Source organism: Thunnus maccoyii, chromosome 13 (assembly GCF_910596095.1).
Source record: "Thunnus maccoyii chromosome 13, fThuMac1.1, whole genome shotgun sequence".
NCBI classification, from domain to species: Eukaryota; Metazoa; Chordata; class Actinopteri; order Scombriformes; family Scombridae; genus Thunnus; species Thunnus maccoyii.
In genome coordinates, this window is record NC_056545.1 from 16,236,799 (window position 1) to 16,255,352 (window position 18,554).

At 41.0% G+C, this 18,554-nt stretch overlaps 1 protein-coding gene across 1 annotated transcript in view; it reads left to right on the plus strand.

The window, feature by feature from the left end:
• Positions 1 to 15,121, plus strand: part of LOC121910743 (reticulon-4 receptor-like 1) — a 92,814-nt gene extending 77,693 nt beyond the window's left edge. The window contains exons 2-3 of the mRNA XM_042432046.1: positions 9,954 to 10,408; positions 11,676 to 15,121. Of these exons, the coding sequence (XP_042287980.1) occupies positions 9,954 to 10,408; positions 11,676 to 12,575 (1,355 nt within the window). The 3' untranslated portion in view covers positions 12,576 to 15,121. The remainder of the gene's footprint in view (positions 1 to 9,953; positions 10,409 to 11,675) is intronic.
• Positions 15,122 to 18,554: the final 3,433 nt, after the last annotated feature.

An 18,554-nucleotide genomic window follows, 5' to 3' on the forward strand; every position in this document is an offset into this window, starting at 1 on the left:
ATACATGCTGAGCACATCAACTTGCTTGAGATGTTGTCCATCACAGTGAACATTTCATGGCCACTTTTTTGACACTGCACATTGGCAAGCAATGATTTTGAGAACTGTCATTTGTCAACTGTCTATTTCACTACTCTCATTTTATTATATGCTACATATATAATTACTGCACAGTGTATAATAACAACCTTTTCAATTTTACCATGTAACTATTTTATTTTATTCTATTGTGTGATGGGTGCTGGATGGTGCTGTTGTGACACTTATATTTCCCTCAGGATTAATAAAATATTTCTTATTCTTATTATTCTTGCATATGATTTGTAGTAAATGAGATAAAACATTTCTTCTCAGCAGCATCTTATTTCTTTTAACTGCTTTACTTCATATTTGAATAAGATAATAATTCTGAGCCTTGTCCCATGTTGCACTCCTACGACATAGCCAAAACATCTGTGCGTTCTACTCCCACAAAACTGAAAAAATACTTTTTATTCTGATATATTTTGGTATGCAAACTCGTTGTGGGTATGCAGGTTTTTAGTTTTCTGTAGGCCATGTCCCAATGACTTCAGTTCTTCCAAACTTCTAAGATGCAATGTAAACAGTCCACCAAAAAATGAGACAGGATCAAGCATCAAGACAGGAATGTAGCTACTGCCGTGTCTGTCTCTAGAAATTAATTGTTACTCCTACTCTGACCAATCAGCCAGTGATTTGCTTGCAAGCTTTGTTTGATTTTTTTTTGTTTGGGGTCACAAAAGTGGAATTTCAAATAAAAGAAAGTTTCAAGATTACAAAATAGCAATTCCTGGGCCACAGAGAATCACTGGTGCAGAGCCGGCAGTATTGACCTGATTTGTCTCTGATATGAAGATGGATGTAATGGTTATGTGCCACATTACAAGAGAGGGGAGGATTATATAGTGCAGAGATATTTCAGCTGTGTCTTTGAGGCAATGACGCCATTTAAATCTCTCATTAACTCTGCCAGAGATTTATCACCATTTGAATGAGCAACGCTAAATGATCTTTGGGATTATGCTAAACTAAATCAACCACCAACAAGAGAGGAGCAGCATCTATACTGAGTGTCTTAGCTAACTGCTGTTCCTCCTGCACCCTTTCTCACTCTCTGCCTCCTCACCATCTAACTACAAAGGAAAGAATCTTTGTCTGTCTGTCTGTCTGTATGTGTGTCCTTCGCGTATCTCGACAACTGTTCATCTGATCAACTTCACACTTGACAGGTGTATTGCTGAGGACCCGAGCGAGTGCAATGTTGAATTTGGTGCAATTTGGACATGCATAAATAAGCGATCAGCGAGCTGCTCCGCTCTGCAGCAGCGGGTCAGGGATTCTGGACTCTGCGACTGCATGTCATGAACACAAGTGGAGATCAGAACTGTACAACCCTGCCATGAGAGAGACGAGGGGAGGACATCTCTCTTCGTTTGGTAACATTAAAGGCTTTGTTGTCGGATTCTTGACTCATTTTAAAAAAGAGAGAGAGAGAGAGAGAGAGAGCTTGACGGAGTGAGGAGAGGGAGGGATGGAAAGCTTTCTCTGAAACAGAAAGGCCGTGAATGAGATAAATGACTGACCAATCAGTGGTCTGCAGTGTTTTTGTGTCACCTTTCAGTATCAGCTCAGCTCAAGAAAAGTTTTTCACATGGCGTGCTCTAAAAAGAGAACAGTAGACAATGAAAACACAGTTTTTAATCAAGAATGGGCAGACTCTTAGGTTACTTCCAACGTACAGTTCCAGTAACCAGTATGTCTCATATAAGCACAAATCTTTTGAGCAAATATACCCACTCAAATGATCTGAACTGAAGCCACAGAAAATAAAAGGTCTAAGAGAACCCAATACTATCAATCCACTTTATTTTAGGATGCACATTTTTTCAAAAGCTCTCTGTTATGTATTTTATTTTATACTTTTTTTATACTTGAAATGTGAAAAGATTCACTATTACACTACTTAACATCTGTATATAATAGAATGTTAGTTTCTTTCATGTTGTTGGTGTATAAACTCATTCACACCTCGCAACAACAGTATTAATTTTTCTATGTGCTGGAGCCAGAGGCCAAAGCAATCGGCCTGTTCTGAACAGACACGTTTTGAACAGGCACTGCACTAGTTTTTGTAAATTTGACTCACACAAATCTTTTTTCTCTCCTTTTTTACTCTCTATTTTGCTCTTGGTCTTGTTGAGGAGAGGGGGGGGGGGGTAAATCCTGCTACTGCTGCTACCTAATTAGGGTTGATTGTCTGTGTCTTTATGTGGGTGTATGTGCCTGCGGCTTGCATGCACACATATGTGTGTGTGTGTGTGTACCTGAATGCAGAAGAGAACACGTCTTTTTACTGTCTGCATGTGTGTCGTGTTTGTGTGTGTGTGTGTAATCAATTTACAAGTGTTTATCTGACTCATCTCACAGAAGGACATAAAATTAGTTGGCAATTCATTGGAAGTCGCAGTTGTGTTCTGTGCAGAGCAGACAGACATTTACACACCTACCTATATAACGGTCTACACTTCGCAGTAGATCCCTGTCATCCCCATCATCCTTTTTTTAGCTACAGTCTCACTCGCTCTGCTCTCTTTCCGTCCCACACCACCATGCTGTGCCTCTCCCCTTCCCTCCGCTTTCATGTTTTAGGAGCTCCTCATTCCCTTTGAGAATGATATTGCCCATCCCCCCCCCCCCTCCTCTCCTTTTCCCTCCCTCTCCTACATTCCACACTCTGTTACTATTTCCTTGTGTTTGCCAGAATGAGTGGCAGGTGTCTCCTCCAGATGCCAAACTTTAGTTGGGAGGCAGTTGTGACGATGGCCTGACAAGCAGCATGTGTATGCGCTTGTGCTTTTTTTTTTTTTTTAACTTTTCTGTGTGTGTGTTGTGGTGTGTGCACATTACGACTGGTGTGGAGGAATGGGAAAGGAAGACAGAGGAGGGAGACAGCTCTTGTAATTGAACTCTGGCTGTGCTTGATGAAGCTTTCAGCAAATATCTAACCAGGGAAGCTAAGATGAGAATTTAGACAAACAACCAGCAGGGAACAGACCCAGAGAGAGAGAGAGAGCAAGAGAGAAAAAGAGAGAGAGAGAGAGTTTTGATTAAAAGGCTGCACTTGCTAAAATGGACAATTACGGGTATAAAGTGGAAGCCACGCTTGTGTGCCAACCCAGAGGACAAAAGGACATCATCATCCATGTGATTACGGTCCAATCAAGTTGAACATCTTTGACTGTGCAGTGTTGCAGACAGTACTCTTTCTGAGGGTGAAATTACACAATATGGCCAAAAGATATACACATGGTCTGAGGTTTTTCATGGTTTGGGTGCAGCAGGTACAGTCCAATAAGGGAAATCATGATGCAACAGGATATAGTGATATTTAAAGTCGAACTGAAAGATGTTTTTCTCCCTTTTTCCAACAAGCCCACATAGCACTGGTTATGCTACAGTACACAGCATAAATGAGTACACCCCCTCTTGATGTTTGATGGAGAGTGCTGCCCTATTTGTTTCTTCAAAATTCCCCACAGGTGCTCAATATGGTTGAGGTCAGGTGACATACTCGGCCACTGCAGCACTTCCATTCTTCCGTTCTTCCTTAAGAATGCATCAGTGGCCTTGGAAGAATGTTTAGGGTCATTGCCATGTTGAAAAGTGCCCGATGACCCAGAGTGTGGAGCGAGGGTAGCATCTTCTCTTTCAGGATTTTGCAGTAAATCTGCAAATTCATGATGCCATCAATGAAGCATGATTCCCCCACATCTTCAGCACTCATACATCCCCATATAAGAACTTAACCACCACCATACTTCACTGTGGGGACCATGCACTTCTCATTGTGCTCCTCCCTCTTGCGACGCCATACATTTTGGATGCCGTCAGATCCAAAAAGATTGACTTTGGTCTCATCAGACCAGAGTATGGATTCCCATACCCATCCCAAAGTCTTCACCTTTGTCAATATGGAACTTAGCAAAGGATAATCAGGCTTTCTTGTGCGGCTTCAGCAGTGGCTTCCTGTGTGGACGATAACCATACATTCACAGCTTTTGCCAGCTCTGAGGCACTTGCTTGCCGATTCTCCTGCACTTTTCTCAGCAAAATTTGCTCATCGTGAGGGGAAAGCTTACAGCGACAACCTGGATGTTTCCATCCTTTTTGAATTCTGTACCACTTTTGCTACTGTGTTCTGAATTAATAACAATGATTTGCTAATCCTCTTGTACCCTTGTCCTTTTCTGTGCAATGAAATAATTCTCTTTCTCAAGTCTCCAGACAATTCTCTCCCATGTGGTGCCATTGTTGTCAGCATTAAGTCTGAGTGTGATTCAATGAGTTAAGTACCACTTTAATTGTCAACTAATTACACCGGTTTGAGTGGGCTGGTTCAACCAACTCATCTGGTGATCAGTTGCCCCTAAAGGGCACTAAAAAAACATTTTATCAAGTGATATTTTAAACTTTCAGGAGGACGTACTCATTTTTGCAACATAGCCTTTTACCATTTTGACAAGAAAATCATATTTTCCTGTTTAGTATTGACATATATCACTGGTAACTAATAAAGGAGAGCTGCAAGAACATAACATCATATAGGAACCCCAAACATGTCTTATATGTAAAGGGAAATCTCAAAATTTGTTAGGTTTAAGAGAGGGTGTACTCATTTATGCAATATACTGCTATATCACTTGAAAAATGAAAACCAGTAAGCTAGGTTCCTACAGTAGAGGAAGTGTGCTACCAAATTTGTGACAGATTTGAGATGGCTCATTGCCGTTTCAACATTATAATGCCCCCGTGCACAAAACAAGGGCCACAGAGAAATGGTTTTCCCAGATTGGGGTGGAAGAACTTGACTGGCCTCCAAAGAGCCAACAACTCCAATGAACTGGAATGCCGACTGTGAGCCATGCCTTCTTGCCCAACATCAGTGTTCAACCTCACTAATGCAAATCCCTGCAGCCTGGTTCAAAAATCTTGTTAAAAACCTTCCCAGAGAATTGGACGCTGTATTTTTGGGGACAGTGAAAGGCTTTCTTACAGACAGCGGAGAGATATTAAGAAATGAGGGAGAGTGAGCTGCACCAAAGGTCCTCGGCCAGACTAGAAGCAGGGACGTTGCCGTAGTTCATAGTCAGTGTCTTAACCCCAAAGCTACAAGGGCGCCCCATAACAGTTTACTGCCAATGGTTTTCGAATGAGTTGTTCAAATATTACATACTGTGTGGGTTTTAATTATTTATGTATATATGTATGTAGAGACTGTGAACTTTACTGTAAATATTAATTATTGTCTAGGTATTTTATTTATATTAGATGAGCAGTAGAGAAACTAATTTTTCTGTTGTTTGTTCTTCCCCTTTTCTCATAGCCATGTAATCAAATTTGCAAACAAACAAAACAAATATGAGTCAAATACACCCACATAATGCTCTCCATCTATTTTCAACAGAGCACCTTGTTGACAAAATCAATAGGGAAGTTTCAAGTTCATCATTATCCAAGTCAGTGTTTCCCATTAATTACCTAGACTGTGGCAGTTCGCCACAGTTTCATAATGAACCAAAAATATTTTTACACTTCTCATAATAGCATAAAAGATCTGACATGTTTTGCACTTCAGCGAAGTTAAAGTTTGTGGTGCTCGCGATTTTGTTGTTGGGTTTATCTGAAGGTGAGTTGTTTATGTGAAATGATTCAGGTGTGTTTTTACTCAAATGCCAACACCAGAGCCCCGCTGAAGTTGCATGCAGGTTAAATACGGGTAGCTTTAGCTACTAGGAGTCGCTACAACCTATAGGCATGTTTAGCTAACCATCATGGCTCCAAGCTAACAAAATCAAAATAGTTGCTGATTGATTTTCCGTCAACTGACTAATAAATTAATCATTGCAGCTCTAATTTTTTGCAGAAATAAGTAGTGAACACAAAACAATGTAAGAAAATGGTTATAATAGCTGGTTATATTTACTGTGTTATCACCATTCATATCTATATGACCAATGTGTTTATGATTAAATTGTTTACAAGAGCACAATATTCTTCATAGATCTAGCCTCTTAATTTTGCTCTCAAAGTTCACCAGATTGATGCATTTAACTTCAAAATGTACAAAATTTTCTTTTGAGGGAGTTTGAAACTTTCAAATCGAGCATTGATTTGATATGAAATATGAATAAAAGTTTAACTGGAGAATGCGACTCCTGAACTTGACGTGATGTGCTGCTCAGTCCACTTGTGATTGTACAGTGGCGTTACAGAGTGGAGTTTCTTCCCTCACCAACAATCTTTGACCAGTTGCAGACACCAGCTGCGGAGAGCACTTTAACCAGACTGCATTCAAGTCTAATGTGGGCCTGTCATCAAGTTAATCTTGGAATAATGCTGTTGCTAATTGCATTAATTAGTGACAGTTGATATAATCTGCTGTTGGCAATGTTTGTCATTTTAATCATCAAAAATGATGGTCAATGTTGCCTAAAAAGCTGCTACTTGAATGTTTTGTACATTGCTCTTTGCTAATAAGAAAAGAAAGTTAAGAGTCAGAGTTTGTTACCAGTGTGGACACATACTTTTTTACATTCACACACATTCACTAATTTTCACTCGCATATAAGAGCAAAATGCACTGCAGGCTGTTGTAAAGTAGAGCACTGTTGCAACACTAGCAGGCAAAAAAGAGACAAAACACAGAAAGGGAAGAAATAATCAGCTTGGAACATTCCTAAAAATCACTAATAATATTTCAGTCATAAAAAGGTGTTGGGTATCAAATGAGCCTCAAAGCATTACTCCTCTGCACCAGAGATCCACACCTACAAATCACTTCCATGGAAACTCATCCTGATTAATTTTCATATTGAGCTGCACTACAGTACATGGGGAAATGCGTCACAAATAATTACAGGTGAAACAGATTTTTATGTACCTTGAGTTGTTAGAGGTTTGAAGGTTGGCTCAATGCCAGCTTGATACTTTGGCTAATTGCTGATTTGCAATTATTTGTCTATTTATGTATTCCAGGCTGCACTAGTGCTTAATGTGATTGAAAATCCACAGATGTAGAGTCCAAGCATGTGCTGACTCGGAGAGAAGATGTTTGAAAGCATGTTCTTAACATTTGAAAACAAGCTAACAAGAATTTGTTGTTGATGCAGGATTGGAGGCTTCCCCCTCACTGGTGCTGAGAACAACACATTTTCAAAATGATGTCATTGTTAACAGTTTATACATTATCCAAAGTTACATATAGACATGCGTACACTGTACACATTTTCACACAGTCACTACTACATACTACACAAAGTAGAAAAGAGCAGCATTATACCTAATTAACAGACACAGCAGGCGGGGCAGAGCAGTGCATGAAGATAAAGCTGTGGATGAGGGGGAAGTGTAAACGATGTGGAGAAAGGAGGCAGAGAAGCATGAAGCAAAGGGCAACACAGATGGACAGATAATGCAGAGGAGTCGTGAAGAGGAGGAAAGAACAGAGAGATAAGATCATTTAAAATTCCCAGAGGGAATGAATACACACTGTATGTTACAGCTTATAACAACAACATTTGACCAAATAAAAACTGATAGGCAGACTGTGAGAAAAAAAAAAGAGAAAGTGTGAAAGAGATGACAGGAGGGGGATTGGGGGGAGGGTGAATTAAGAGGAAATATGTGTTAAAATGTATAAAAATAATATATTTCACGCAGTATAAGTATGATACAGTATAAGTATGATACACCTGCAATAATTAATAAATGATCTAATAATTTTTAAAAATTACTTTGATTTTCTTTTGTTACTAATTCATCATTATCCAGATAAGTAAGTATTTAAAAATAATGAACGATCATTATAATCACTGATGTTTATAATCAGGTTTAGTGTAGGGCTGCAATGAACACTTATTTTTGTCATTGATTAATCTACCAATTATTTTCTCGATTAATTGATAAAAAGTCTATAAAATGTCAGATAAAAGTGAAAAAAAGTTGTCAATATTTCCCAAAACCTGGATTCAAAAGTGTTGTTTCATACAACCAAAAGTCCCAATCCCAAAAGTTTTCAATTTATTTACAAACATATATTTACATATGACAAACAAGAGCATCAAATAGTCACATTTGACGGTGAAATTTTGGTATTTTTGCTGGAAAAATGATTGAAACAATTATTCAGTTATCTAAATAATTGTTGATTATTTTTCTGATGATTGACTAATCTGTAATTGTTTCAGCTCTAGTTTAGTGTTTTATTGTTTAAACTACAGAATAAAATTTGAATATTTCATGAATTAATGATAAATTATATTTATTATTATTTACCATTAAATAGTAAAAAGATGCATAAAATCAACAAACTATTGAGTAGTTGTTGCTTAACCATTTATATTCATATTTGTTCACAATATTTAAGAGGATTGAAGAGTATTGATTTGGTACACCAGGACAGAAGATGGGCTGCCATGACAACACCGGTTGTTTCGTGTCTTGTTTTTTTGTTGTTGTTTTTTGTTTGTTTTTTATTTTTATGAAAAGGTCAGCCTTGTCAAATATAACAGACACCACTTTCACAATATGTTTCAGATAAAATGTTACGTATATAGAGAGAGACATCCTGACACACACACACACACACACACACATATTGCATTACCTGTGTGTACATGGTTACACAACAGCTATACAGACACCACATGTACCACATGGGATAATACTGCTCTGTCCTCTGCTGACATTTCAGAACACGCTGTTCTTTACAGAGCAGCAGTGTCCTGATCAACCCTGACATCTGTCCGTCACATCTGTCCATGTCACTGACACACACAGAGGTTGGACACATGTAAGCACATATTGTTCATATTGTATTGTATCTATCTCTCACCGTTTGGAAAATCCTCACCGGATCAGCATGTTTCTACCCTCATCTCTTTTTCTTTTTACTCCCTTTTTTTCTCTCCGGCCCCAGAATACATCAAACAATGATCCAAGAAAAAAAAAAAAAAAAATCAAATAAATAAATGAGACGAGGGGAATCTGAAAACAAAAAGTAATATCCACTTCACAGGCATGCCGCAGATGATTCCTGCTTCATCCTGCACCGTCTCTCTCTCTCTCTCTCCTTCTATTCCTCTTTCTCTGTTTCCCTTATTGTGGGAATGTATTACAGGTGTGGTGCGTGTTCACTTGTAAGCAGGAGAAACATCGATTTTCTGTCGCCTTTAGAGGATAACCAAAGGATATAACACTGTGCGGTTTGTGATAGGATGCTGTGTGTGTCTGTGTGTGTGTGTATGTGTGTGTCTGTGTGTGTGCCGTATCATCGAGATTGGTCTAAAGGAACACATAAATAAAAATGTGCATTCCTCTGTGACAATCATCTCACCGCACAATAAGAAAAACACAAGACCACACACGCTCTGCATCCAAAAATTGTTGTATACCTGAGCAGTCTTTTTATGTCTTTGTGTGTGTGTGTGGTGGTGAGGGGGCCTCTTGGTATTTAGAATTTTCAAGATTTTTGCAAAACGTGAAAAAATGGTCCCCTGAGTTTAGATTTGGGGGGGTTTGACACAGTTTTAGATGAAGACAGCAGTGAAGAGTATAAGCAAAGTTAAGGTTAAGGCTAACCAGTTTGGAATTGATTGAAAAATATGAAAAAGGATGGGCTCACAAAACAATACTTGGATGTTTGTGTGCGTACGTGTGTGTAAGAGATTTGTGACAGCGCTTGTAATTTGTCTGCACTGAACCAAGCCTATTGTTGCCCTTGTAAACTGGGAGCAATGAGTGTTTCATTCAAGATGAGTCTGATAACAGAAGCTCTGCTGTATGAATTCAATTAATTCTGCTTGTCTCTGTCTATCCTTCTTTCCCTCCATCTCTTCCTTTCATATCCATCCCTCTATCCTCTCGTCTCTCAGGTTATGGTGGGGTGGAGTTACTGTTGGTGCTGTGTGGCCTGGATCTCTCTCTGCCTTGCCCTCGCCACTGCATCTGCTACACTTCACCTAGCACCGTCTCCTGCCAAGCCCACAACTTCCATGCCGTGCCCGAGGGCATCCCCGCCCAGAGCGAGCGCGTCTTCCTGCAGAACAACAAGATCCAGCGGCTGCTTCGCGGCCACTTCTCGCCCACCACCACCATGTTGTGGCTTTACTCCAACAACATCTCCTACATACAGCCATCCACCTTCCACGGCTTTGACCGCCTGGAGGAGCTTGACCTCGGGGACAACAAGCACCTGAAGGCCATCGCTTCAGATACCTTCCAGGGCCTGGGCCGGCTACATGCCCTGCACCTATATCACTGTGGCCTGATCAGCCTGCCTCCAGGGATCTTTGCAGGTCTCCATAATCTCCAGTATCTCTACCTACAGGTAAATGGATAACAGCCTTCTTTTATCTCTTCTGTGTATTGCATCTGCAGCCACAATCGCATTACAGTGTAATCTGTCTATCATCCTGGCTCAGCACTTACTGTTTATGAATTGGATGCTGATCAAATGCTAGCTGTTATCCTGAGTGCAGCTTCCCTCACATATAGTGCACTAAGGTAACCTACAGTATGGCTTCTGTGGTCAGCCACTGTAGGTAAACAGTATAGGGATCCAGGATTGAGGATGCGGTTTAATTACATGGTGGTTCATGACAAGAAAAGCTTCTAAGCTTCTGAAAAGGTTCTCATATGCATATTATTGATGGGAAATCAATTGATATTGACACTGTGAGTGAGAGGGGTAAAGGTTACAGCTTGAATGTTTGACAGCATTCTTACGTCATCTATAACAGTTTGTTACAGCAGCTTGTCAAGCATACAGAAAACTACACCTACAGTAGTTGTGAGAAGATCACCCTCAATCACTAGCCTTTCCTTTTCCTCTAACAGAGTCACGACTTCTCAAATGTATCACTCAAAAGGGTAAAAAAAAAAAATCATTTTCTCTCTCCCCTCTTACACTGCTCACCACTTTTTCTAGCCACTGCACTCTGGAAGCTGTACAGATCTCTGACCATCCGACCGTCTTGCATCAAAAAATAAAGCAGACTTTGAACTCCCTGCAGAGTCCAGCGATATCCTGCACTTGCACTGTCCTTTGATTATGTCTTCTGTGAAAAAAAAAAAACTATGATTTGTGTTGATGTTGTAAAATATGTGTGCTTTTTCTGTTATGATGTTATTGGTTTATTGTGTGTAGGGCTGCAACTAATGATTTTCAGTATCGATTAATCTGCTGATTATTTTCTCAATTAATCGTTTTGTTTATAGAATGTCACTAAATAGTGAAAATGGCCATTATAATTTCCCAGAGTCAAATTTTACATCTTTAGATGTCTTATTGTATCTGAATAACAGTATAAACCCAAAGATATTCATAAAAGCAACAATTATTCGATGATCAAAACAATTAGTTGATCGACTAATTCCTTCAGCTCTACCTGTGTGATGCTGAAACCTAGCTAAAAGCTACACTATGGTATGCCACTGTTGAAATCAATGTCACAAAATCAAGAAGAATGTTTTCCTGATATTAATCAATGACATGATAGTATATGTGTACTAAATTACACACAAAGTAATGATAGATATTGACCACATTTTAAACTTCTTATTTTACCTTTTCTCCTTCCCCTACATTCTGGCAGGACAACCAGTTAGAGTTCCTGGAGGACGATCTGTTCATTGACCTGCTGAACCTCAGTCATCTCTTCCTGCATGGCAACCGACTGTGGAGTCTTCGCCAGAACACTTTTCGTGGTCTGGGGGTCTTAGACCGCCTGCTTCTCCACCAGAACCGAATCCAGTGGATTGACCGCCAGGCTTTCCATGACCTGCGGCGCCTCACCACCCTGTACCTGTTCAATAACTCCCTGACTGAGCTATCTGGCGCCAGCCTCACCCTGCTGTCGGCTCTGGAGTACCTTCGACTTAATGACAACCCCTGGGAGTGTGACTGCAAGGCCCTGTCACTTTGGGATTGGCTGCGGAGGTTCAGAGGCTCCACCTCTTCACTTATATGTGTTTCACCACCAGAGCTGGCGGGGAAGGACCTCAAAGCAGTGAAGAAAGAGGAGCTTCCCAGTTGCTTATCAGGTGAGGGTCATGCACGAGGTGCCCCAGGTGAGGAGACGGATCACGGGGAGTCTTTAAACCACCTGAATCGCCACCGAAGCCATCACAACCACCATCAGCGGCCGTACTTGCCCCACGGGGATCAGTACAACTTGCCCTCCCCCTCACCCCTGCCGCGGCCACCCAAAGGAGGCCGTAGAAACTGTACCCGCCGGGGCCGCAAGGCAAAAGGGGGGCTCAATGAGGTGCAGGTACTACGGGAGGGGGTTGAGAAAGACTATTCTCCAGATGGAGGTAAATATGACCTGTCTGTGACTTCAAGAAGGAAGAACAAGTGCATCCCTAGAACTTCGGTCGGCCCACCGAGTGGGGTCCAGAGAGCTAATAATAAAGCAGGGTCACGCTTTGCAGATTCTATTTTCTGCTTCGTATCAGCTCTGCTGCTGTCACTCATCTCTGTGATCCTACGCTGATCCAGGAAATGGACACTTTTGTGCTGGTGATGCAACCTTATGATTCATTCTTCTGAACCACCCTGCCCTGGCTCTTTAAATGAGGCGTGTGTGCATAACTGTTTGTGTACATGACTGTATAAAGAAAATTATCAAATATCTACTGTCCAATTATCCCTTCGGTATTAAGGCAGGGATGTTTATGAGTCATACTGAAAACACGGAAGTCAGGGAAAACAATTTAGCCCATTGCTTTGATGATGTCACCAAGGGGAACAACAGGAATTTTTTTTTCTCTGTGGCATCAATTGCTTTATGGAATTTATGTTCTCTTAAAAACTGTACAGCCACATAAAATAACAAGCCAATGATTCTTTCAAATAATGGCGAGAAGAACAATAAGGTTCAAAACAGTTCAAGGCTCAGTCTCTATGTTTAGCCCTCTTGACACAACAGCGCACCCTCCATCTGTCACTCACGCTGAGACAAAGACAGTCATTCATTACTGTCATACTGCTCACTCTACAGCACCGTAAGGTCCAAAAACAAAATACTGTGGCAGTAAAATGAGTCACTGTGAAGAGTTTTAGCAGTAATAACTGTAATCACTATATATTGACTACTAAAGTGGTTTTACTCGCATGTCTCACAGCAGGGTGAAGCCACTTTAATGCACATCTGTATCCTTGGCTTTCAGTCTAAACTCAACACCACTGGAGTTGTGAAACATCAATATAACTGACAATATTTCTAGCCATGTTAAAAGGTGTCCATTTCCCTTCCTCTTGCATCCCAACAACTTGAAAGCCATCCGAAATTAACCTAATCATTATGAAAGCCAACTGGTCACAGTAAGTTTAAATGAGTGAGTGAGTGAGTGAGTGAGTGAGTGAGTGAGTGAGTGAGCGAGCGATTACTGTGTTACTGTTTGTATGAGTGCGTGTCCACTAAAGAAATCACTAAAGCCATGCGAGTAGAAAGAAGCTAGATAGCAAGAGTGCCTAATGAGAGCCAGTAGCCAATGAGGACAAACTACGGAGGGAGGAGATGGTTTCATTTGCTCTTCAACCTCACTGATTACAAAACAAGAGGCCTCAACGAGCCTGAGAGGTCAACACGAGCAGGCCAAGGAAAGGCTGAGGCCTGAACCTGGCTCACAAAACTTCTGATTCCCAGGAACTGTTATGCACTTTCCTCTGTAATGCTGTGGAGGTTAATTAATCCTTCACACAGAGATGATTCAATCCAAATAGTCAAAGGATGTTTTCTTATGCTGGAAAAATCAGCCCTTCAATCAGTGATGACCAACCACAACACTGCAATACATGCCTGGCAATGGTCTTATCAATCGCTGAAGACGGAAAACAAAAGCAGTTCAGAATATGTGAGGACTAAGAAACTGCTTCAGAATTCCTCTCTCGTCCTCTCTGGTGTGTTCAGTGCTTTCCCAAACAGATGGACTTCTGTGAAGCCCTGATTGGACAGTTGGATACTAATGCTGCTACGTCTGAGGAGAGCAATTCCTGGAACCCCTTTCTGTGGCTCTGGATTCTTCTTCAGGAAATAAAAGGACAGAGAGAACTGTGGGACACGGCGCCCTGTATGAACTGGAGCGGTTGAAGCACACACACACACACACACACACACACACACAACCCCTAACAAAGCCCGATCAATCCCCTTCTCAGCCTTCCTGTCCTCCTGCAAAGTACTAACCGCTATCAGTCCAGGGCTTTCAAATGCCAGAGCAGGGCACCACAGATGCTGTCCAGGCTTTGACTTTAGACCTTTCAGAGTCATTAACCCAAAGTCTAAAGTGCTCGATTACAATAGGTGAAACCTGTACAGACACACACGGGCCATCCGGGTACCTTTACTAGCCAGTAATGCTAGACTAAGACTCTTCATTTCTTATAGCATTACAGAGATATAAATACTATTTTAGAAAGGAGCTGCCCTTGTATGCAAAGGTAGCTAAACAGCTAAAATCATGACATGCTGACAAAAGCACAAAAAAATGATTAGGTTTGGTTTGCTGACAACTTAAAAACACATGATTTGGATGAGCAGGGGCCACATTTGTATCCTGCTTGTGTGTGTTTCCCTCTGAGCCCGGCCTTCTCCGTGTCTATCTATCTAAATGTTGGGGACGAACAGAGGCCTGTCACTGGTGTCATTCTCCTGACATGTAGGATTAGTAGACCCCTACTGGTGAACTTGTTTGTGCTGCTGTGAACCCAGAGGTGATGTAAATTGTGTCTGTTTATTCCCATGAGGATGACTTTTGTATGAAAAAAAAAAAAAAAGAAAAGAAAAAAAGAGAAACTGACTCTCTGTTGTGTCTCACAGGTTCCCTGAAAAAATTAAAAGGGAGCTAGGGGCTGGAACTTTATTTTTTATTTAACATGATTATTATTATTATTTCTTTTTTTTTTCTTCATTTGTCGTTTTTTTGTTTTGCTGACTCATTCAAGATAAACGGTACACTGCACTGCTCCTCTTTTCTTTTCTATCCTTCTACTCATTCCTCTGTCTTTGCCCTCCCTTCCTCCCTCTCTGTCCGTCTGCTCTCTCTCGTCCTCCCTTTCCACCTTCTCCACTCCTTCCTCTTACACCCTCGTTGCTCCCTCCCTCCCCTCTATCTCCTTATTCTTTTCCTCTCCTCTCTTTCTTTGTGCAACCCAAATGTTTTGTATGTGGTTATCAAACAATGCCAGACTCAAAAGCTGTTTATAAATAACATTAAACAGAAAGTGTCCTCAAACGGCTGAGGTGGTCTGTGTTTGTATGCCTCCCTTTTGTTAGTGCGTATGCACATCCGTCTGTGCGTGTGTGTGTGGCTAATAGACAGACTTCCAAAATGAGCCCTGAGGCTGAATGATAAGGCAATGAAAGGAAAGAAAAATGGTTAAAAAGTGAAAAAGGTAATAAGTACGCACATTCATCTGCTGCTGGGAAGAGAAACCCAACCACTTTTAAACAGGATACATTTTAGCCTCCTTCATGTCCTAGTTTCACTCACACACTCAGCAGCCTGGTATGAAATATGCATCAGAATGACTGTAAGCACATGCACACACATGCAAAAACTCACTAATACACACATATACACACACCTGTCGAGCTGCATTAGCAGCATGGGGGAGCGAGCGAGGTGTCTTGTGTCAGGTCAAGGTGAGGTTGAATAGAGCACAAGCATGTGCAACGTCTACTTTGATTGTTTTGCATGGTGTTCATATTTATGCATGTGTGTTTGCGTGTAGTGCTGAATCGCTCTATGTGTGTGTGTGTGTGTGTGTGTGTGTGTGTGTGTGTGTGTGTGTGTGTGTGCGCGTGTCCACTGGTGTTTCCAAGTATGCCCACTGTCACGGCAGATCCAGCCTGACAGCCGGCAAGGGCAGGGGAAGAGGTAAGCCTCTGAGAGAAAGTATCACTGCTCTGTTTGTAAAACAAAGCTGACAATTGGGGGGGAGAAAGAGAGAGAGAGAGAGAGAGACAGAGAGAGAGAGAGACAGAGAGAGAGAGAGAGGATGAGTAAGGCACAAGGATTTAAAGGCAGAGGGGTATCTGTGAAAGAAATCCATGAAGTAGTTATCAGCACCAAACAGACCAGCAGCCAGGGGAGAGGAAGTGGGGATAATATGGGTGGCTGCAGCATCTCTCCAAATGGATACACTGCTCTGAGTTGTGTTTGGTTTGTCGCTGCATGTGTCCCAAATGAAGCTTGTATACAAGTGTTCATCCATGTAGAGGCGTGATGAAGAGCAGCGTTTAAATTAGAGCGCAGAGCCTCTGTCTCAATGAGTTCAAGGCAGTTTATGAAATATGAATCCGCTTCTAAAACTCAGGTCACATGGGTAAAGACACATTAATTATAAACAGGGACTCAGTGTTATCTTATATTTAAGAACAGTAAAGAATGACCGATGAGGGAGAAAGATGAATGAATGAAAGGAACAAACAAAAGGTGCAAAGTAATGAGGAAAGGAAAAGTTAAAAAGATGGAGCAAGATGGTAGAAAGGTTAGAACGAAGGAAGAAAAACAATAGGATGGTGACAGATATGAGGAATAAGATAAAAGAGTACTCAAGGAGCTAAGGAACAAGAAAGGGGAATAGAGAGACAGGAGGGAAGGATGAAGAGAACTAAGAAACAAGACAAGTATGATAAATGACAGAAGGAAAGAGGGATGCAGTCCCTGCATGGAAGGCAAAAAGAAAAGGAAATTAAAAGATATAAAGATGCTGTTGAGGACAATTTTAACAAAGTTTTGGAGAGAGGAAATTAAGAAAGAGAACAAGGTAGTGAGGAAAGAGTTGTGGAGAAAGTGACGCGCAGGGAAAGAAAGAAATCATCCATAGAGACGTGTGTATACAGGCTTCATGATCAAACAGAAGAACAGCTCATCCACTAGTTCAGTCCCTAAGCTGAGGATCTGAAATAGCCGCATGTGAATATTTATATATGCCTATGTTCCCTTCCAAAGGCAAAGAGGCCAGGCAAAATTGATTTCTCCGTGTGAATCCCCGAAGAGTTGAGACTCAGCAAAAGAAAAGCTGAAAAGAGCAAAGGAGAGTGAAAAGAAAGAAATAAAAGCAGCGCCAGAAAGAACATTGGGAGATTTTGTGAAACAAGCGGAAAACTAAGAAATGGGAGACACCTTCGGTGAAATGTAAATCCACCAAACTGATACATGCAACTTTTGTCTCGCATCCACTTTCTTGAGTAGAATATTCCCAACACATGATTTGACTTTCGTTCCCATCGCCATCCAAGCGCATGGCATCCATCACGCACCAGCTCACACGCCTTACTGTAAGCACCATTAAACATCAGCCTTCCTTTTTGCTGCCGTAACCTCATCAGGCTGCATTACACTCATTATAGGCAGATATCTGATTCTAATTAGGACAAGGGTCAAAGTGTGGAACCGTAATGGAGCCAAAGGGGACGTGCAGCCATGAAACCACAAGCGTATAGTGAGATCTGACTTGATCTGTCGGAAAAATTTAAAGCCCTTCGATTTCAAGTCAAAACTTTCATCGCATTCCTTCCCAATTTTACATTTGTTAATGGCCCCTCTTACTCCATCTTCGTCTAAACCGGCCATGCTGAGTAGTTCCTTTATTCAGTACAAATTATTGTCAATTGTCAAATCCAAATATCACAGTTTTAAAAAGGGCAACGAAAGTGCATGTACATACAACGGAGAACAGTCAGCCACAGTTGGAGACATTTTCAACCTTTAAGCAGCCGAGTCTTACACAAGGAAATCCAAGAAATGACATTTGACTGCACGGCTGACATCTTCATAATCTGTTGTGTGCGCATGCTGAATCAAACACGTGTTTTCATCAGTTATAGAGTCTTGCTGCAGCTTTATTAAATGTTTCATCATCCTGGATTAATGTTTTAAATAAGTGAGATCTGCGTTGTCTTAGAGACAATATTTGTGTTTCTAACTACATTATTAATGTTCCTTCAACTAAACAATCTTGAAACAGATGTCTGAATTTATTCAAACACAGACATCTGAAAGGAAGTGACAGCACTCAGACATTCTTACTGTCACCATGCTGGCTCTCATTTGAGAGCTGAATACTGCTGACAAACCAAGGCTAAACAGAGGTGGAGTTTGGAAAGTATTTGTAATGGTAAATAATAAATAATGTAGAGAATGGACAAAGAAAGAATTGGCCAAAAATGTACTAAAGATACCATTAAAAAAGTATAAATGGTTGTAAATTGTGTGAACGTCTTTTGGCTCATATAATGGAGGCTGCTGCACGTGAACATCCAGTTAAATATCACAGCAAAGGTGTTTTCAGTTGTTCTGGCTGATGAGGGCTCTACAGAAATGCTTGACTGACACCAGTAAAACTTCAGTGACCTGAGTAGACGACCCAGTTCAATATCGGTGTGTGAAAAGTGAAATGAGTATCACCCTATCAACATGAGCTACTCACCACAGTGCTAGTTTGCTACTCAGCGTGATGCCAT